The sequence below is a fragment of the Thamnophis sirtalis genome, unplaced genomic scaffold (genome assembly GCF_051295495.1).
Source record: "Thamnophis sirtalis isolate CommonGarterSnake01/CBP01778 unplaced genomic scaffold, rThaSir2_p1.2 scaffold_4, whole genome shotgun sequence".
In the NCBI taxonomy this organism is placed as follows: domain Eukaryota; kingdom Metazoa; phylum Chordata; class Lepidosauria; order Squamata; family Natricidae; genus Thamnophis; species Thamnophis sirtalis.
Window position 1 is genome coordinate 37798168 of NW_028261384.1, and position 22203 is coordinate 37820370.

Sequence of the window (22203 nt, forward strand, 5' to 3'; positions counted from 1 at the left end):
TCAAAGGTAGTAGGTAATCAACTACTTTGAAACTCATTGAGTTTTGTACTCAACACATTTTGATGTGAAAATTTTGTCCTGGTACTTATCATTTGTTTGGTACTCAACGCACAAGCTAGAACTTGTCTGTGTCAGCTGAATTATGATTCACTATTTTATTCCTTATGGGAAAAATTTGTTTGGTATACATTGTTTTTGGTACTCCTGGAACCAAGTAACAATGAGTAACTCCTGGAACCAAGTAACAATGAGTAACAACGTACTACTGTATTTGCTACCTCAATTATATTGTATGATTTTTTTTACTTTTTATATTAAATGTTATGTTAGTCTGATTATAATAAAGTTTTAAGTACCGTTATTTTCAGTAATCAATAGTTATCTCATGTTGTTCTATATATTTTATTCAATTGGTTAGACATTGTAATAACGTTGAATGCCAAGACTATTGATTTTCAGAATTTTTTCAAATTATTCACTTCTACAAATCTATTTGTAGATAGATGTTTTATAAAACATCGTTTTTGTTTTCAAAGAACCAATTCTTACCTTTTCTGATAAATACTGATCATATATTCCAACTGCAGCTGTTCTTAATAGACCTTTGGTTTGTGTTGTTTGATGCATTCCATCCTTCTGATGGTTCAGCAATACTTCCAGCTGTTTCTGAGCTGTAACCCTGTATCCTTCTACTGTTATCCAGAAAAAAAGATGTGCTTGACCTCCCATCTGCTGCATGTAATCTTTAAAAAATAATAATTAAATAAACAATTCAACCATATTATAATGGTTATATTTAAAACATCTTATAATTGATGGAAGCCTTTCTTTCTTTCTCTTTCTTTTTTATTTCTTTCTTTCTTCCTTCCTTCCTTCCTTTCTTCCTTCCTTCAAAATGCCAACTACATTCACACTGATTTTCTGAAGCAATGTTTTCTAAAAGTGATGCACTATTAAAAAGCACATAGACTTATATATGCTCCACAGGGCTTTACATATTGATTGCTCTCTACAATCTGAGTCCTCATTTTATTGACCTCGGAAAGATGGATGACTGAGTCTATCTTGACCAGTCAGGATCGAACTCCCAGAAGTGGGCAGAGTTAGCCTACAATACTGCATTCTAATCAGTGGTGAAATTCACATTTTTTTTACTACTGATTCTGTGGCTGTGGTTTGGTGGGCATGGTGTGGCTTGGTGGAAATGCTTTGGTGGACATGGCAGGGGAAGGATATTGCAAAATCTCCATTCCCACCCCACTCCAGGGAAAAGATACTGCAAAATCTCCATTACCAACCTACTCTTCGGCAAGCCAGAGGTGGCATTTGCTAATTCTCCGAACTACTGAAAATTTCTGCTACCGGTTCTCCGATCTACTCAAATTTTTCCACTACTGTTCTCTGGAACCTGTTGGATTCTAATCCCTGTGCTACCATGACATATTATGTTATTTGGCCCTTGAAGTATAAGAAGTCATCTTTTGCACATGACTGATTTTCTTTGTTATGTACTACTACATATTTTAGGTTCTAAATGCAGACCGCCAGTTGGGGACCCTTCTGTTTGTATTGTGTCTTTTGCTATATGTTTATATAATGTTTCAATCTGCACATTGTAAGAAGTGTACAGTTAGATCAACAATATAAATCTACAATAAACCAACACAAAAATATCTTTAAAATATTACATCAAATGTAACAACTTTAGATGAAACAGTTAAATTTTGAACTCTAAAGAAGTTATGAAAGGCATTTTCTACTCATTTGAACTGGTTAGACCCTATCTGGAAATTCAAATACTCTGTTCCTGAGTGACACAAGTTATTAACTAGCACAGGTAATCCTCGACTTACAAAATTAATAGAGCCTGCCCATTGTCTGAAGTCAGGGACTATGTTAAATGAAGCACCTAACTAATGACCTCCTTGTCTCTGCTTTGCTCAATGCATTTGTTAAATGAATGCATGGATTGTTACAGTAAGTAGAACATGGGGTGACTCAGGTATGGGAGAAACTGAGGGAGGCCTAATGCATGCACAGCCACTCCCAGGAGACCTTCACCTCATCCTCTTAATATATCCCATGGCCTTCCTGCCAACCTTTGATTTCCCCAAAGCCCTACGGGTCTCTTCCATACCCCACCCCATCACCTTTCGCTTACTTACTTTTTGATAAGCTCAGGAAGTCAGCGTAGAGACTTCCATTCCAATCCTACTACTTCAATTTCTTCTTAGCTCTGCCAGCACTAGTCTTACACTGGCAGGGCTAAAAAGATATCCTAGTGGTTTATGCTGTCTGGGGGGAAATGATTCCCATGGAAACAAAAGAGATAGGATTTCTTCTTCTTGATTATGGCATTTGGCCCAGCGAAGGAACGGCCTTCTCTCCACTGACTTCCTAAAATCATCCAAAAGTAAATAAGCAAATGGTGATAGGGGACTGTGGGGTGGGAAGGAATGCATAGAACCCAGTATATTGGCAAAGCAAGCCTATATATACTGGGTTCTGGGGACCTCTGAGGATCTGGGCAGGCAAGATGGAGGGAAATAGGTAAGTGGGTGTGCTGCAGCATCTCTAAAGTCAGTTGCAAGGGTGAGTGATCGTGGGGAGGATAATAATTTGTAACTTCAAAACAATTATATTTAGTATTTGGGGTTGCATTGTAACTTTGAACATTCTTTGAATGGACTGTCGTAGCTCAAGGATTACCTGTATTGTACTTGGAAACACATTGGTAGCTAATGAAACAATAGTAATGGGAATGTTACATGGCTACATGTTCTCATTCTAATAAGCCAAAAGTAATTTTAAAAATTATGGCAGCCAAAATATGCCTTAAATATCTCGCTTTGCTAAAACCTCTGGATGAATCTAGTACGTAGGTAATGGTGTGGAGTGTACACAAAGCTTAGGCAAGTACATGAAGAACTTTGAAACACTATTGAAAGAAACCCCAATTGTGCCAGTGGATTGACTACGTTTTATTTTCTTCTTGACTACCTAATGTTCAGGTAGCTTTTACTGGAGGAAATAATTGAAAAAAAAGTGACACATTTGCAGATTAGTTATTATTGTGATCCTTGGGCAGTGAGCAAGAGAGCATACAGTTTCTTTTGAATTTCCACTGCTTTCAAAAGCTACAAGATAGAATTTTATGATGTGGCCTGATAAAACATGAAACATTCAAGCTATTCAAATTTTTGTATTGATATAATGCAGCCAACTCAAGAATGTTTCAACGGAATACTGTGAATAAAGCAATTGTTTCTGAATTGAAAATGAAGTGTTTTATGGATTTCATGCATATTCAGATTCATTGACATGAATGTTCAAAATAGATCTTTTTTTAAGCAGTAACCACCATAGAAATTAAATACAAATCTCAGTAAATTATTTTATTTTGCTTGATATTTTTATGGAAGAAAGCTGATACTAATCGGCATAAAATACTAAATGTACTCTAAATAGAGTTAATGACAGAAGTTGTTTACATTTCTATGGCCTACAGCAAGCGTGTCAAACTGGCAGCCCCAGGGCTGAACGCAGCCTGCACAGGCCATACCCACCTCAGCTCTGCAAAGGCCAAAAACATTGTGATATGTCATAATGCAAGAGAGTTTGATTGTTAATTCAAGAGCTTACTTAACTGTGTAGATATTTGAAAAAGAGAAACACCCATCTTTTTATTAAATCAATTTGGGGAATAAAAAAATAGAAGGGATCAAAACAGTCCTCACAGTTATCTTTATTCATTTTTAGGTAAATACATGCACATTTATAGCATCCTATTACAATACTACAGTTTTAATCCTGCATATATATGCATTTCCAACTACTGTTTTCTTACCCATAAAAAACTGTAGTGCAACATTGTTTACTAGAATGTTGTCCAGAGGGACTGTGCAAAGTTTTCCAAAATTTGCAGCCAGTTTCACAGTATCTATTTCCTGAATAAAGGTACAATACATTAATAGACATGGCTATGCAATATTTATACAACATGGCTTATTTTTGCTACATATAAAAATCAGCGATGTTGTCTTCTCATAAGATTTTAGGTACAGAGATTCATAAATAAAGTTAACTTTTTTACTTTAACTTGCATGTACAATTTAAGTTTGCTTGATAATGGATATGCAATAGATTCTTTACCTTGAGCTAGGATCTTAGTTCAGTAGCAATCAGGTATACAGCAAAATTAATTTCTTTTTTTTAGACTGATGTGATATGAGAACCTAATCTGACAAATTCAAGTTACTGACATTCATTAACTATTGAAAACAATGCAAAATATTCTGATAACACTGAGCTCTATTATTTGATTTAGAAAATAAAGTCTCATAGTTGGCTCAGATGGTTATGTATAATTGCAATACATGAAACATACTTACTTTTCCTGACTGTAGCCTCAGTATTCTTGAATCACATACTTTCTTAACAAATAGTAAGCTATTTATCTGATTTTTTATATGGTTAATATCTGAAAAGAAAATCAAGTAAGATTTAAAAGTATAAAAACATCTATTTAAATTCTAAATGAATTGGAAATGTATTGCTTAAGGCTACATAGAAGGAGAAGACAATCAAAAGTCTCTGAAGAAAAATGAATGCATTTTTTCTAATCAGATTCAATGCTGCTGTTATTGATAATCACAGATAATCACTATTACTTAAGAAATGAAAATTTGGGTTTTGTGAATTATTTTAGTAGAATATATTATATTTTTCTAGAGAAAATATTTTAAAAGCTAGCATTGATTCTAAATGAGATACACTTTAAAATAATGAGCTACATTATGGACATAAGTGCACCGCACTACTGTCTATTGGTTTTCCTATGTACAACCTTTGAAAACTTAAGGATTACCTCATTATTGAGCACAAAATTAATTATGATGGAAAATTCATTTTAAAATAAAAATGTCTTTCAAAGCAACATTCAGCCCTTACAAATGCATAAATTAAATTTGTTTTAGGTGCCAAGAACCAAGAGAGGCATTTGAAATTACTTAATAGTAGTTTCCTTTATTCTTTTTCACACCTATAGACAGAATCTTGCTGGACTAAAGCAACTATTTCCATAGCTAGACTATGAGAATAGGGAAGGAGGTGTCATTTTAATTCTCTTCAAACTTTTCAAGTTCTTCAGCCACTTTGCCCTTTAAAAAACTGCATCCTCACTGAATTAGATAAAATCTTTAACAGGTACTGATGAAAAAGTAATTAAAAACCTTTATGGCTACCTATTAGAGGTGAAGCTACAGGAAGAACAAGTTAAAGAAACTATGTTAGCTTGGGGGGAAAATTTTGAGCATGGGACTGACCTAGAGAAATGGCAAAAATGGTGGTCTCAAAACTATAAAATGACAATGTCAACTGCATATAAAGAGAATTTGTATAAGATGTTTTACAGGTGGCATTTATACTCAACGAGAATTGCAAGTATGTCTAAGAACAAATCCGAAAAATGCTGGAAATGTCATCAGACGCCAGGCTCATACATGTGGTGGACTTGTACTGAAGCTAAAAGATATTGGACTAAAATTCACATGTGGTTGGAGAAAACGATACATAAACACATAGACTTAAAACCAGAACTTTTTTTTATTGGATATCATACCAGAAACATACAATAAAGACTTGAAATATTTGATTGTAAATGTCTTAACAGCTGCTAGAATTGTAGTTGCAAAAAATTGGAAAAATGAGAAAACACCAACACAGGAGGAAACTATTCGGAAAATAATGGAATGTGCTGAAATGAATAAACTTACATTTGAAATTAGAGAACAGGAGAATGAGCAATTTTATAAGGTATGGGATTTGTTTTACCAATGGTTAGACAAAAAACTTGGAAATGAAATTGTTTATTTATGTACTACCAGAAAGTTATAGTCATTATTACGAAGGTTTTTTGCTATGAAATAGAGTGCTTGATCATATGACATATAAAGGACAATAATGTATTTAATGTATAAGAGTGGGATGATTTGAACACTATGTATAATTGTAAGTTCATTGTAAGATTCAGTTTTCTCCTTGTGTCTATAGTGAATGGTTGTTTAGGATTTTAATATTTTGTCTCCAAAGCGTTTGAAAACTTATGGAACTAACCCTGGAAGCTGTGCGGGAAGGGGCTCCTGCAGGAGATCGAGATTCAGGGGACCCAGAGAGGCGGCTATCTGGGGGGTTGCCGCGTTCGGGCGGCTCCCGGTCAGTGTTGCCGCCCTTGGTGGTTTTCGTGCTGGTCAATGGTGCTGGTCGGCGGCAGTGTCAGATGGCGTTGCGCTGGTGGCATTTTTGGCCTTGTTTCTTCGGCCATGGGAAGCTCGTGGACCTGTGCTGGACTATTCATCGCCCCACGGAGAGGGTGGTCAGCCTGTGACAGTACTGGGCGAGATTGGGCGAGTGGTTCTATCTGCCGCCACCGCGGCTCTCCCGGGCATCCACCCTCCCTTTCTACTCGGCTCGGCCATTCCTCTGGCGCGGCCTCTCCTCCACTCTGCCGTCGCCTCTACGGGGCCCCCTGTTACTCGACACCTGGCTCCTTTTAAACGCGGTTTCTGGACTTTCAATCTCGGCTCCATCTATTGCGACCATCGCCACCCGCTGCTGCCCCAGGAGTGCCGCCTCAGACAGCGCCATTATTCAGTCCATCTCACTTTCAGCGTTACAAATTTCAGATAGGCGGGGCACCTGGAGATTGGCCGAATACCTCTTCCAGTGACCGCCATTCCTGGCCTCGGCTGGAGCCTCTCTCACCCTTCTCCTCTGTTTCCTCCTCCGCTTTATCTTTTTGAAAAATACCATCGCTGCAGCAAGTATGAAAATCCTTTGATATACCAGCAACGCCTGCAGCTTGTTTTCCATTATACTCTTTCAGTGGAAGGGGGCGACGGAAGATGGTGAAGATGCGGGTGGGGGACTTAACGCCCTTTCAGCCAACACATGCTCCCCCTTCAATCCGCCTCAGCCACCCCAGACTTTGGCCCCCTTTTTCTGCACCGTTCCAGGTTCACAAGAAAGAAGCGAAGACGAGACACTCTTCCCCTACATCATCTACATACTTGAGAGACCGCCTCCTGCCAATTACCTCCTACAGATCCATTAGATCCCACAGATTAGGCCTCCTCCGAATTCCATCTGCTGGCCAATGCCGGCTGTCGATCACCGACCCTTTGGAACGAGCTCCCTGTGGAGATTCGGACCCTCGCCACCCTTCAGGCCTTCCGGACAGCCGTTAAGACCTGGCTGTCCCAGGAAGCCTGGGGTTGAGTTCCCCCCCTACTCGAATTTGCTGTGCTTGCTGTGTTTTTTAAATCGTTTGTATTGTTGTCCTGTTTTTGTCTTATTTTTCTGTATTTGTTCCCCTTCCCTTGGCTTTTGTTCAGCCCCCCTGAGTCCCTTCGGGGAATAGGGCGGCTTACAAATTGAATAAATCCAATCCAAATCCAATCCAATCCATCACTGGTTTTCAGCTATTTGAACTGCATGAACCGCTTGTACGAAATTAACACCTACGCAAAAAGGTTTTGTAGTGGCTATGGATGTTGCCCCCCAAGGATAGTCCAGATATTCCATCTTTAAGCCTGGGGGGGTGAAACTTTACACCCCTCAGAGAGGGCCCACAACTTGGGTGTCCTCCTGGACCCGCAGCTGACACTAGAACACCATTTGACAGCTGTGACCAGGGGAGCTTTTGCCCAGGTTCGCCTGGTGCACCAGTTGCGGCCCTACCTGGACCGGGAGGCACTTCAAATGGTCACTCACGCCCTCGTCACCTCAAGACTTGACTACTGTAACACGCTCTATATGGGGCTGCCCCTGAAAAGTGTTCAGAGACTACAATTGGTCCAGAATGCGGCCGCGCGAGCGATACTGGGTGTACTGAGATACACCATATTACACCCATCCTCCGCAAGCTGCACTGGCCCCTATCGGTCTCCGAATGCGCTTCAAGGTGCTGGTTATCACCTTTAAAGTCCTACATGGCTTAGGACCTGGATATCTACGAGACCGTCTTCTGCCACATACCTCCCAGCGTCCAATAAGATCACAAAGGATGGGCCTTCTCCAGGTGCCGTCGACTAGACAATGTCATCCGGCGGCTCCTCAAGGGAGGGCCTTCTCTGTAGCTGCCCCGGCCCTATGGAACGATCTACCCCCAAAGATCCGGACCCTCCTCACTTTCTCGGCCTTCCTAAAGTCTACTAAGACCTGGCTATTCCGGCAGGCCTGGGGCTGTTGACCTCATGAATGAGGTCCAGCCCCACTAAGATTGAGTGCAAGATGGGTCTTTTTAACTTGCTTTCCCTCTCTATTTTAATCTTGGGGCAGTGGAGACGTGATCTTGAACTAAGGGGAATAGAGATCTCGCCCTTGTCATGGTCAGATCACTTCCTGCTGAGGCTTGACTTCCGGAAGCTACTCCCCCACTGCAGGGAGGTGAAACCGATTAAATGGTTCCGCCCAAGCGCCTGATGGACCCATTGAGATTTCAGAAGGAGCTTGAAGAGATACCTGACTCCCTTGCCCACAATCCGACAGAGTCCTTGGTCGCCGCCTGGAATACAGTGGCAACTGAGGCACTAGATCGGATTGCGCCTTTGTGGCCTCTCTGGGGCAGTGGATCCAGGAGGGCACCTTGGTTTACCGAGGAACTCCGGGAGATGAAGCGCCAATAGAGACACCTAGAGCAACGTTGGAGGGCTAGCAACTCCGAATCCGACCGAACACAACTAAGAGCCTTTATTAGGACTTATTTAGTGGCGATACGGGCGGCAAAATGTACACATTTTTCCCACTCTAATTGCGTCCGCAGAATCTCGTCCAGCCGCCCTGTTTAGGATAACCCGCTCCCTCCTGAAAGGAGAGGACACGGAGCAGTCCTTACAGGGAAGGGCTGAGGAATTTGCTCAGTTTCTGTCGGACAAAATCATTCAGATTCGGATGGACCTTGACTCCACTTGGACAGTACCAGTATCGCTCCCATGGCCTTGATCAGACTTCTTGGAATGAGTTCCAGCTTGTCACCCCTGAGGAAGTGGACAAGGCCATGGGAGCGATAAGTGCCTCCACCTGTTTACTGGACCCGTGCTTGGTCTCAACCAGCAGGGAGGTAACACGAGGCTGGCTCCAGAGGATCAGGAACACGTCTCTGCAGGAGGGATCTTTCCCGCAACCTATGAAGGAAGCGGTGGTAAGACCCCTCCTTAAGAAGCCTTCTCTGGACCCAGCTATCCTTAAAAACTATTGTCTAGTCTCCAACCTCCCTTTTTTGGGGAAGGTTGTTGAGAAGGTGGTGGCCCTTCAACTCCGACGGACCTTGGATGAAGCAGATTATCTAGACTCCTTTCAGTCTGGTTTCAGGCCTGGATACTGCACTGAAACCGCCTTGGTCATGCTGACCAATAATCTCTGGCGGGCATTCCTCTATCCTGGTGCTCCTTGACCTCTCAGCGGCCTTCGATACCATCGACCATGGTATCCTTCTGCGACGGCTGGAAGAGGTGGGAGTGGGAGGCACCGTTTTACGGTGGTTCTCCTCTTACCTCTCCGGCAGGTCGCAGTTGGTGTTGGTTGGAGAACAAAGGTCGACCCCTAGTCCCCTTAAATATGGGGTGCTGCAGGGCTCGGTCTTGTCCCCCCTCCTATACAATATCTACATGAAGTCACTGGGTGAGATAATTCGCCGGCACGGGATTAAATACCATCAATATGCGGATGATACTCAGTTGTATCTCTTCACCCCGTGCCAACTCAGTGTAGCGGTGGAAGTGATGTGCCAGTGCCTGGAAGTTGTCAGGGTCTGGATGGGAGTGAACAAACTTGCACTCAATCCTGACAAGACCGAGTGCCTGTGGATGTTGCCCCCCAAGGACAAACCAGATATTCCATCCCTAAGCCTGGGGGATGAAATTTTATACCACTCAGAGAGGGTCTGCAACTTGGGTGTCCTCCTGGACCCGCAGCTGACATTAGAACATCACTTGTCAGCTGTGACCAGGGGGGCCTTTGCCCAGGTCCGCCTGGTGCACCAGTTGCGGCCCTACCTGGATCGGGAGGCACTTCAAACGGTCACTCACGCCCTCGTCACCTCAAGACTTGACTACTGTAACGTGCTCTACATGGGGCTGCCCCTGAAAAGTGTTCGGAGACTACAATTGGTCCAGAATGCAGCCGCGCGAGCGATATTGGGTATACCAAGATACACCCATGTTACACCTATCCTCCGCGAGCTGCACTGGCTTCCTATTGGTCTCCGAACGCGTTTCATGGTGCTGGTTATTACCTTTAAAGCCCTACATGGCCTAGGACCTGGATATCTGCGAGACCGTCTTCTGCCAACAGCTGATAAGATCACACAGGGTGGGCCTTCTCCGGGTGCCGTTGACCAGACAATGCCATCTGGCGGCTCCCTGGGGGAGGGCCTTCTCTGTAGCCGCTCCGACCCTATGGAATGATCTACCCCCAGAGATCCAGATCCTTCCCACTCTCACGGTCTTCCGAAAGGCTACCAAAACCTGGCTATTCCGGCAGGCCTGGGGCTGTTGATCTCATGAATGAGGTCCAGCCCCACCTAGATTGAGTGCATGAAGTGATCTTTTAATCTGTTTTAATCTGTTTTTTTCTCTATTTTTAATTCTTTACTTTTTTAAAATATGTATTTCTGTAAGCTGCCCGGAGTCCTTTGGGATTGGGCGGCCTATAAATTTATTAAATACTTAATACTTAAGTATTTATCATGTTATACTGGAAAGATTTTTATATGTTAAATGGATTAATTATGATGTAATGAATAATTGATACATATATGAATTGAAATATTCAATAACTACTTGGATTAGCAATGGAAAACTATTTCTGGAGTTGAATATGCCACACTATAAGTATTGTATACTCTATGGATAATTAATATTAATGGTAACCTGAACACATAATGCTCAATGATAATGACGTATTTAGTTATGTTTGATGGATAACCAGTGATCTTATTTTTAATTGTAAAAACTGATGCACAAAAGTTTGTAACCAAACGACATGCTTGACAAAATTGAGAAAAGTTTTTTGAATGTGTTGTTTTGTTTTTGTTTGTTTTAAAAGTAAAAAAAAATATATTTTTTAAAAAAGCTGGATACTCCTATAAATCTAGATTATATTCCACAATTTGTTAGAGCAAGCATTTTCACAGCATACAATTACCCACAAAATTGTCTTTCCTTTACAATGTCTACTGGAATAGGTAAGTTTTTTCAAGGAAACTTCTATGCATACAGGACATGGCTTCAAACTACATAATATCTCACCTTGGCAAGCTTTTATCCAGATTTAAATTCCAAAACAAAATTGGAATAAAATCATAACAGCTTGTTATTCAAGAGAGGAAAGTTTCTTATTATTACAAAATAGTCAGTTATGGAAATTTATCTAGCCATCCAAGAAGTTTACTGTGCTTATACGAGGCATAATTAAAAACTGCCAGAGTACTTGCATCTTTATTCTACACCTCCCCAAAATCCGCAAATCATCTTATTCTTAAATAGAAAATTTTTCCTTTAAGAATGATTATGACCTTCTAACTTTTAGGAGAATGCTACCTAAAGAAAAAATAGACAACATCTTATAGTTATATAATAATTATAAACATAACAGTACTAACCATCTCCAGCTGTATCCAAAGAACGAAGATACTGCAGTTCTTCTGTGGCTTTGTCTCTTACTGCTTCTAACTCTCCTATTTTATCACTTACTTTAACAATGTTCATAAAGGCCTCATAATTGCAAATTGAATCACGAATCTGAAATATGTAAGAAATAAAATATTAATAAAACATTTTCAGATGTGAATTATATATATAAATAAGCAGTTGCTTTTAAAGTCTGCATTTATATTAAAAAAAAGCATCCTCTGAATAACTCAGCTCTTATTATTTCCCTTCTATCATTGTGCGTATGATAGCACATATTAAATAAAAATATTTAATATTTACCAATGAAGCACATGTGGCTATATTTAAGATTATATTCATTTTATTTGTGAATTATACATTTTAATGGCATATACATCATTTTTTACTTTTTTTGGGGTCAGCACTACTTTGAATAGTATTATCAATTAACTAACAATTTCAAAGAAAATAAAGTACACTATACTGAATATTAGGAAATGCATATTTCAGTTACATATTAAACATGAACTGTTACCTTAAAATCATGGCTAAATATTGTTTATACAAATTTAAGATAATTTATCACTTGTGTCAGCAGAGAAGGCATGCTGTGGATCCTATCAGTCCAATTATTTCTCTGGCAGGGTGCAGAAGAAGGGCCTATTCTGCTTTGGCTCCTGCCCTCTGGAACATCTTGGTCCCTGATGTGATCAAGTAATAATAGATACCACCTTACCCCATTTCACTTCCCCTCCCTATGTGTCCTTAGATTTTAATATTTGATTTTAATTTATTAATGTTTTAATTGCATTTGTGTAGACATATTTTATGCCTGTAAGCCATCCAGGGATACTCTATGGTAAGATGGGTTGCCAATAATTTTATAAAATAATAAATAAATATTGATAAGCTATAATGAATAAAATCCTATCAATTATTTAAAAACTGAGTAATTTCTGAAAATTTCTGAAAATCTTACTGATCTTATTATTATGAACATTTATTAATACAGTAAAAATAATAATAGTTTAAAAAAAGTTAATGCACAGAATGCCTTGACAGAAAGAATTTATTAATATCCCCTTTGGCAGCTTCCAATTTTCCCTATAGCCAATTAAGAATCATTCCATTTTTTTGTCTACCCCACCTCCTTCCTTGTTCAGCCTTATGGCTTAGAAGTATTATTCATGCATTGCATATTTGTAATGTCCAAAAGATTTCAATAATTTTAAATCCTGGGAAGCCATTTTAAGACAATTTGTTTTGGTTATTGTAAGCATGTCATAGTTGATTTGGATTGTTGTCTCATACCTTTAAGTCTTTGTTATTTTTTCAATGATTGTGGAAAATTAGAGATACATTTTATTTATTATGATATATATTATATGATATATATCCCAACATGTATACAGAGCCACTCCAGTCCAAGTTTTCCAGTTCAGCAAGAGTCGAGTTGATGATTCCAGCTGAGTAGTATATCACTGGAACTGCCCATGTATTACTGGCTTTAATTATGTTTCCAGCATGTTTAAAGCATTCAGCTTTAATTTTAATATTTTGCGGACCCTCATGATGTATTCCTTTTGCGTTGACTCTTTGACTTTTCCATTCAAGATGTTATCTGCTTCCAATGTGCCTAGGTACTGGTAACCATCATCCTTTTCTAATGCTTTTACTATATTTCCATTTCCCAATTCTATTCCTTCTGTTTTTTCCATTTTTCCTTGCTGCATGGATAATATAGCACATTTTTCAAGTCTAAAGTTCATTTTGATATCACTGCTGAACAGTTGAACTGTGTTGAGTATTGCTTTAAATTAAGTGGGGCTTTTCGCATATATTTTAAAGTCATCCATATATAGTAGATTGTTTATCTTGCCATGTTGGCTTGAGATTTGGTATCCCAGTATTGTGTTTTGTAGGATTATTGTCAGTGGAATTAATGCAATGTTGAACAGCAGTGGTGAAAGTGAACCCCCTTGGAAGATTGCTCGTCTGATGTTAACTTCACCAATGTTAACTTCACCAATGTTCTCCCCATTTTGTTGTTAGAACTGTTTTTCCATTTTTACGTATTTGTTTTCAAAAATGTACATATTTTTGCTGATTCCAAAGTTTTCCAGACAGGTGTTAATCCAGCTGTGGGGTAATGAGTCCAATGCCTTCTTGTAATCAATTATTATTATTATTACACAATTGTATCACAGCGGCCAGTTGTTTCGCCGGATTTGGCATTGGTTACTAGTCGGGCCCCACCCAGGGGCCTAGGACGTCGTAACGTATTTTCGTAATATGCGTGCAGATCCAAGCAGTGCGGCTTTTTGCATTTGACTGATGGTGATTTTGTCAATTTTTAACTGTTTTAAATGTAATTCCAGTGCTTTTGGAATAGCACCCAGTGTGCCAATTACCACTGGAATAACCACTGCTGGTTTGTGCCATAGTCATTGAATTTCGATTTTTAAGTCCTGGTATCTTGCGATTTTTTCATGTTCCTTCTCGGCGACCCTGCTATCACCTGGTATTGCGATGTCTATGATTGTGACCTTATTTTTCTCAACCAGTGTGATGTCTGGTGTATTATGCGCCAGTATTTTGTCGGTTTGTATACGGAAATCCCACAAGATCTTGACCATCTGATTTTCGGTGACTTTTTCAGGCTGATGTTCCCACCAGTTTTTTGCTGTTTTGATATTATAATTTTTGCACAAATTCCAATGGATCATTTGTGCTACTGAATTGTCCCGCAATTTATAATCAGTCTGCGCGATTTTCTTACAGCAGCTGAGTATGTGATCAACAGTTTCATCAGCTTCTTTGCAAAGTCTGCATTTGGCATCATCAGAGGATTTTTCTATTTTGGCCTTAATGGCATTTGTGCGGATAGCTTGTTCTTGCGCAGCCAGGATTAGTGACTCTGTTTCTTTCTTTAATGTACCTGTTTTTAACCATAACCAAGTTTGTTCACTGTCCACTTTATCTTTTATTTTTTACAGAAATTGGCCATGCAGTGCTTTGTTCTGCCAACTCTCCATTCTTGATTTTATCACTTCTTTTCTATATTCTTGTTTCGTCTGTTGGGCCTTCAGGAGATTTTTGTTCTTTACTTCGATTAATAGATGTTCTTGACTTTCTTTTAAATAATCAGCCAGTGCATGTTTTTCTTCTTCAACTGTTTGCTTCACTTGTAATAATCCTCTGCCACCTGATTTTCGGGGCAGATATAGTCTATCAGTATCACCACGTGGATGTAAACTGTAGTGCATTGTCATTAGTTTCCTGGTTTTTCGGTCCAAAAGGTCCAAATCAGCTTGTGTCCAGTTAACTATACCAGCTGTGTATCTTATAACTGGTATTGCCCAGGTATTTATGGCCTTGATTGTATTTCCGCCATTCAATTTAGATTTCAAAATTTTCCTAACTCTGTTGGTGTACTCTCGCCTGACAGTAGTTTTTACTTCTCCATGTTTGATGTTATCCAACTGCAGAATGCCTAAGTATTTGTAGGCTTCATTTTCTTTGCATTTAATTAATTGGCCATTGGGCATTTCAATTCCCTCACATGCAGTGATTTTGCCCCTTTTTATGGATACAGTGGCGCATTTTTCCATGCCAAACTGCATTGAAATATCGGTGCTGAATACTCGGACTGTGTTTGTCAATGATTGGATTTCTATTTCTGACTTTCCATAGAGTTTCAAATCATCCATATATAGTAAATGCGAAATTTTTTCAGCTTTTTTGGCTGTTTGGTAGCCTAATTTCATTTTTTTTAAGATTACTGATAGTGGGATCATTGCGATGATGAAGAGAAGAGGTGAAAGTGAATCACCCTGGAAAATTCCTCGCTTGATATTAACCATTCCGTAGCTCTCATTCCCTACTGCCAACTCAGTTCTCCATTGTTTCATTGCCTTTTCAGTAAAGGATGTAATATTTTTGCTAATGCCAGTTGTTTCTAAGCATTTTATGATCCAACTATGTGGCAGTGAGTCAAATGCCTTTTTGTAATCAATCCAGACCATATTCAAGTTCGTTTTTCTGTTCTTACAATTTTCTAATATCATTTTATCAATTAGAAGCTGATCTTTTGTGCCCCTGCTCCTTCTTTTGTTGCCTTTTTGCTCTACTGGCAAGATGTTGTTTGTTTCCAAATAATCCATCATGTTATCTGCAATAATGCCTGTGAGTAATTTGAAGGTTGTTGGCAAGCATGTTATTGGTCTATAGTTTTCAGGTGTTGTTCCTTTAGTTGGATCTTTATTAATATAATATAATATAATATAATATAATATAATATAATATAATATAATATAATATAATATAATATAATATAATATAATATAATATAATATAATAAATATAATATAATATAATATATATAATATAATATAATATAATATAATATAATATAATATAATATAATATAATATAATATAATATAATATAATATAATATAATATATTATTATTATTATTATTATTATTATTATTATTATTATTATACAATTGTATCACAGCGGCCAGTTGTTTCGCTGGATTTGGCATTGGTTACTAGTCGGGCCCCACCCAGGGCCTAGGACATCGTAACATATTTTCGTAATATGCGTGCATATCCAAGCAGTGCGGCTTTTTGCATTTGACTGATGGTGATTTTGTCAATTTTTAACTGTTTTAAATGTAATTCCAGTGCTTTTGGAATAGCAACCAGTGTGCCGATTACCACTGGAATTACCACTGCTGGTTTGTGCCATAGTCATTGAATTTCGATTTTTAAGTCCTGATATTTTGCGATTTTTTCATGTTCCTTCTCGTGACCCGGCTATCACCTGGTATTGCGATGTCTATGATTGTGACCTTATTTTTCTCAACCAGTGTGATGTGTGGTGTATTATGCACCAGTATTTTGTCTATTTGTATATGGAAATCCCACAAGATCTTGACCATCTGATTTTCGGTGACTTTTTCAGGCTGATGTTCCCACCAGTTTGTTGCTGTTTTAATATTATAATTTTTGCACAAATTCCAATGAATCATTTGTGCTACTGAATTGTGCCGCAATTTATAATCAGTCTGTGCGATTTTTTTATAGCAGCTGAGTATGTGATCAACAGTTTCATCAGCTTCTTTGCAAAGTCTGCATTTGGCATCATCAGACGATTTTTCGATTTTGGCCTTAATGGCATTTGTGCGGATAGCTTGTTCTTGCGCAGCCAGGATTAGTGACTCTGTTTCTTTCTTTAATGTACCTGTTGTTAACCATAACCAAGTTTGTTCACTGTCCACTTTATCTTTTATTTTTTCCAGAAATTGGCCATGCAGTGCTTTGTTCTGCCAACTCTCCATTCTTGATTTTATCACATCTTTTTTGTATTCTTGTTTCATCTGTTGGGCCTTCAGTAGATTTTTGTTCTTTACTTCGATTAATAGATGTTCTTGACTGTCTTTTAAATAATCAGCCAGTGCATGTTTTTCTTCTTCAATTGTTTGCTTCACTTGTAATAATCCTCTGCCACCTGATTTTTGGGGCAGGTATAGTCTATCAGTATCACCACGTGGATGTAAACTGTAGTACATTGTCATTAGTTTCCTGGTTTTTTGGTCCAAAATGTCCAAATCAGCTTGTGTCCAATTAACTATACCAGCTGTGTATCTTATAACTGGTATTTCCCAGGTATTTATGGCCTTGATTGTATTTCCACCATTCAATTTAGATTTCAAAATTTTCCTAACTCTGTTGGTGTACTCTCGCCTGACAATAGTAACTGCAGAATGCCTAAGTATTTGTAGGCTTCATTTTCGTTGCATTTAATTAGTTGGCCATTGGGCATTTCAATTCCCTCATATGCAGTGATTTTGCCCCTTTTTATGGATACAGTGGCACATTTTTCCATGCCAAACTGCATTGAAATATCGGTGCTGAATACTCGGACTGTGTTTGTCAATGATTGGATTTCTATTTCTGACTTTCCATAGAGTTTCAAATCATCCATATATAGTAAATGTGAAATTTTTTCAGCTTCTTTGGCTGTTTGGTAGCCTAATTTCATTTTTTATTAAGATTACTGATAGTGGGATCATCGCGATGATGAAGAGAAGAGGTGAAAGTGAATCACCCTGGAAAATTCCTTGCTTGATATTAACCATTCCGTAGATCACATTCCCTTCTGCCAACTCAGTTCTCCATTGTTTCATTGCCTTTTCAGTAAAGGATGTAATATTTTTGCTAATGCCAGTTGTTTCCAAGCATTTTATGATCCAACTATGTGGCAGTGAGTCAAATGCCTTTTTGTAATCAATCCGGACCATATTCAAGTTCGTTTTTCTGTTCTTACAATTTTCTAATATCATTTTATCAATTAGGAGCTGATCTTTTGTGCCCCTGCTCCTTCTTTTGTTGCCTTTTTGCTCTACTGGCAAGATGTTGTTTGTTTCCAAATAATCCTTCATGTTATTTGAAGGTTGTTGGCAAGCATGTTATTGGTCTGTAGTTTTCAGGTGTTGTTCCTTTAGTTGCATCTTTCTGAATCAAGTATGTTTTTCCAGTTGTCAACCATTCATCAATTTGGCCCTTTTGTAAAATTTCATTTAGTTGCCTGGCCAATATTGCATGTAAACTGGTCAGATATTTGAGCCAGAATTGGTAATTCTGGTTCTTGGTCCTTTCCAGGTGATGTAATTGGTCCTTTCCAGGTGATGTCCAATTCTTTACTTTTTTAACTCGATTTTTGACCATCTCAGTTGTTATTTCTAATACTTGCATTTGTTTGTTGCCAATGCTTTTCTCAAAGTCATGTTTTTCCATTTTTACATATTGGCTTTCAAAAATGTACATATTTTTGCTGACTCCAAAGTTTTCAGACAGGTGTTAATCCCGCTGTGGGGTAATGAGTCCAATGCCTTCTTGTAATCTATTATTATTATTATTATTATTATTATTATTATTATTATTATTATTATTATTATTAATAATTTTCTGAGTCAATTTTCTGCTGGTTTCAAGAATAGAAGATAGCTGAAGTTGAGATATATTTAAATTATTCTGTTTAGCCCGAAAATTGTTGATTTCTGCTTTGCCAGGTTTGGCTTTATGATTTTTAAATAACTTACCATCCATATGAAATGCTGATTAATATAATCAGGATCACTGAGCTGATTTATTAATGGAAGAAGAATTCCTTGAGAAAGGATTTCCTGAAAAATAATGAATAATAAAATTAGACATACTGTTCCTATATATAATTTCTGCAGAATATTACTTTTGATTCAGGATTTTGCTAAAATAATTAAAAAGCCAGATAAATCAGTTTATCCCTACAGACAATTGGATTGAGATGGGTGGCTATACAAATGGAATAAATAAAAGAATAAATAAATAAATATTTTTTCATATATTTTGAAAAATACATTTAATATACTTTAAAGATTATTTTTAGTAAGTAGCAGCTAGTTTTATGTTTTCAAATTTGTATCCTTAAGTAAGCACAAGCATAGTTTAATTCTTAGTACCAAATCCTATAGTAACATAATTAAACTGAAATCCTTTTTCATTAATTGTCTTCCACTGCAATTTAATAATACAAAGAATGGCTGCATAAACTGTAATCATGTTCTACATGCACTGCAGTGTCAACATACTGATGATTATCTAAAATAGAAGATAACTCAGTACATATTGGTTCTTTATTTATTTGAAACCTCTACTACCCTGATTTTAAATTACAGAATGTATACCATTATCTTAGTCTTGAATTACTAGTTTGATCCAAGATTCATCCAAAATTGAAGATTTATATGAAGGAAAGAAGAGAAATACTGAAAAGATGAACAAGAACTAATATTGTAAGAAAACATGGTCTGAGATATGACCTAAAAATTGATTCTTAACTTTTCTTCTTCTTCAGAAGTTTATGACAGTCCTATATTCTTGAAATACAGGTTATTTATATTTGGTCATGTGTTTGTTCAGATCTCTGAAGAAAGCCTACAGTCCAATTCGTATTTGCAAAAGTCAATGTATTTCCTTAATACAAACTTGATAACAATCAAGAAATGCCCTGATTCAATCCCATTTCATCTCCTTGACTTCATAACAGCAGTTCAGGGGTGTCAAACACAAGGCCCGCAGGCCAGATCCAGCCTGCAATGTGGTCAGATCTCACCTTTGGGGCCCTCCTGGAAAATGTAAGGAGCCGCCTCGTGTCACTTCAGCCCAGTTTACCCAATGCAAAGAGGAAACATGCCAGCAGTTTCAGGAGTGATGTCAAGCTGGCTATGCCCACCCAGTTAGCCACACCCGGTGAGTGACATCAAGATGGCCACACCCACCCAGTCGGCCAAGCATACCTGGCCCCTAAAGTCATCCACAGCCCTGATGCGGCCCTCAATGAAATTGAGTTTGACACTCCTGCAGTAGATAATAAAAATTAACTTGGAAAAAGGCTAATTTTGTTAGTCTCGAAATATTAAGTCATTTCAATGTAAAGTTTTTTAACAACAGAATCTCATGGGTATTTAGTACAATAGTTATGTAATGAAGATAACTACATAGTTTGAAAAAGTAGCTTTCATTAATATTTTGTGCAACAGGGTAGTTAGAGATAGCCTACTGCCACCTGGGCTGTCTACTTTGCTGCAAAAAAAATTAGGCTACCCTACTGAACAGCAGACAGATGACACTAATGTGAAGCATTTCTTCATGATCATGGTTTTAAGCCATGGACAACATAACAGCTTATGGCTACACATTAATATTTATTGTTAATTAATAATTAAACCCGTAATGGTACTACTATTTTAAAACCTGCATTTTTACAGTACAAATTAGTTGTAGTGTGAAATACTATTACAAATAAAAACAATATTTTATTCTATGCAAATTAATACCAAATTAGAATACTCCTCGACTTACAACTTCAATTGTGATCACAATTTCAACTGTAAGTTGGAATTTTTAAAGTGTATCAGCATATGACTGGACACAATTTTACAATCATTTTTATTATAATCATTAAACAAATCACTGTAGCTTATTACAAAATAATTACAAATGATTGTTAAGTGAACCCATTACCCAATTGATGCTGGCTAGAAAGGTCGCAAATCACCATCACATGAATGCAGGGTATTAAATTAGTTGTAAATGTGAGCTGTTTGTCAGGCATCTGAATTGTGATCTTGTCACTAAAGGGATGATGTGACTAGGTTCAAGGGCAGGTCATAAATAACTTTTTCTGAGACCATTGCTTAGGTTTTCAAGATCATCCAAGTTCAGATAGATTACTTTAAACAAAGATCATATTATGAACTTAATTTTATGAATTTTAGGAGATATCAGATGTCCCAACCACAATATTCATTTTAAAGAAAGAAGGATGCTTGTATAGAATTAAAACTTTACTTAAGAGGATGTTGTGTAAAAATATGTTTAAAATGAGAGTTTTTAAGTGGTAAAAGAAATGCAGTAAAGCAATAGTTGTTAAAAATATGATGGCAAATAGTTGATTAGTGGTGGGAGAACTGGAAAAAGATGATACGTTATTATAATTATCCCTATCATTTTATCCTGTCTTTTTATAGATAATCCTTAATTTACTACCACAATTAGGACTGGAATTCTACTGCCTAAGCAATGTGATTGTTAAATGAGTCATCATATGATCAGATTCAACTTTACAACCATTTTGCAGTTCTTAAATGGCTAAGTAATCATAGATTCGTTAAATGACTCTGACTTCCTCAATTGACTTCGTTGGAAGCGAGTTGGGAAAGTCACAAATCACTGAAACCAACCATTGGTTTACAACCATTGTAAATGCAAGCCAGTAGCCAAGTGCCTAAATCATAATCATTTTTCTCTAAGTTTGGAATATAATACAACTTTGAGAATGGATTGTAAATTGTAAATCATATTTTCTAAGACTGTCATAATTTAAAACTGTCATTAAATGAATAGCCATAAGTGAAGAACTACTTGTTTATACATGTAGCTGTAGTTTGCAAAACACAAAACAAAATAGACTTTATAATTATTAGACTGGAATCTAATAATAATTTATACTCTTAACTTTGTGTCATTTAGCATGAAGCAAAAGTATCTGTTACAGGTTTTCTCATCACTGTCTTTCTTTCAGGATAGCTGGGTCAAAACAGATTTCAAATAAATACTCTACATATAACGAATCAGTCCACATAAGCTTCATTTCAAACAGACTCTCCTATCCCAAATGTATTAGTGGTTGTAAAAGTAAATACTTTGGATATAGGTCTCTTCAAGAGTGTGCAGGGACAACTCCTCTGCATTTGTAGTGTAAACTGTGACCAACACAGAGTTTTTCTCTTCATGATATGAGGAAAACAAAAATAAATATGAAAGAAATAAATAATAAATATATAGGAGGTAGCAAAGTATCTAAAAACATTTTATTATATATTGTCTAAAATATTTCAGTGACACAAGTCAAGCATAGAAATATTCAACAATATAAAATATACAATATAAATAAAGGCCTACAGTCACTCTGGATTGACGTTAG

The 22203-nt window shown here is 37.5% G+C and overlaps 1 protein-coding gene across 4 annotated transcripts in view; it reads right to left on the reverse strand.

The window, feature by feature from the left end:
* The window catches only part of SNX13 (sorting nexin 13), a 108004-nt gene that overhangs the window by 28129 nt on the left and 57672 nt on the right, over positions 1-22203 (reverse strand). For all 4 annotated transcript variants that reach the window (XM_014076354.2, XM_014076341.2, XM_014076348.2 and 1 more), the window contains exons 9-13: positions 18779-18862; positions 11660-11798; positions 4392-4480; positions 3848-3947; positions 550-743 (exon numbers count right to left, since the gene is read on the reverse strand). In XM_014076354.2, the coding sequence (XP_013931829.1) occupies positions 550-743; positions 3848-3947; positions 4392-4480; positions 11660-11798; positions 18779-18862 (606 nt within the window). The remainder of the gene's footprint in view (positions 1-549; positions 744-3847; positions 3948-4391; positions 4481-11659; positions 11799-18778; positions 18863-22203) is intronic.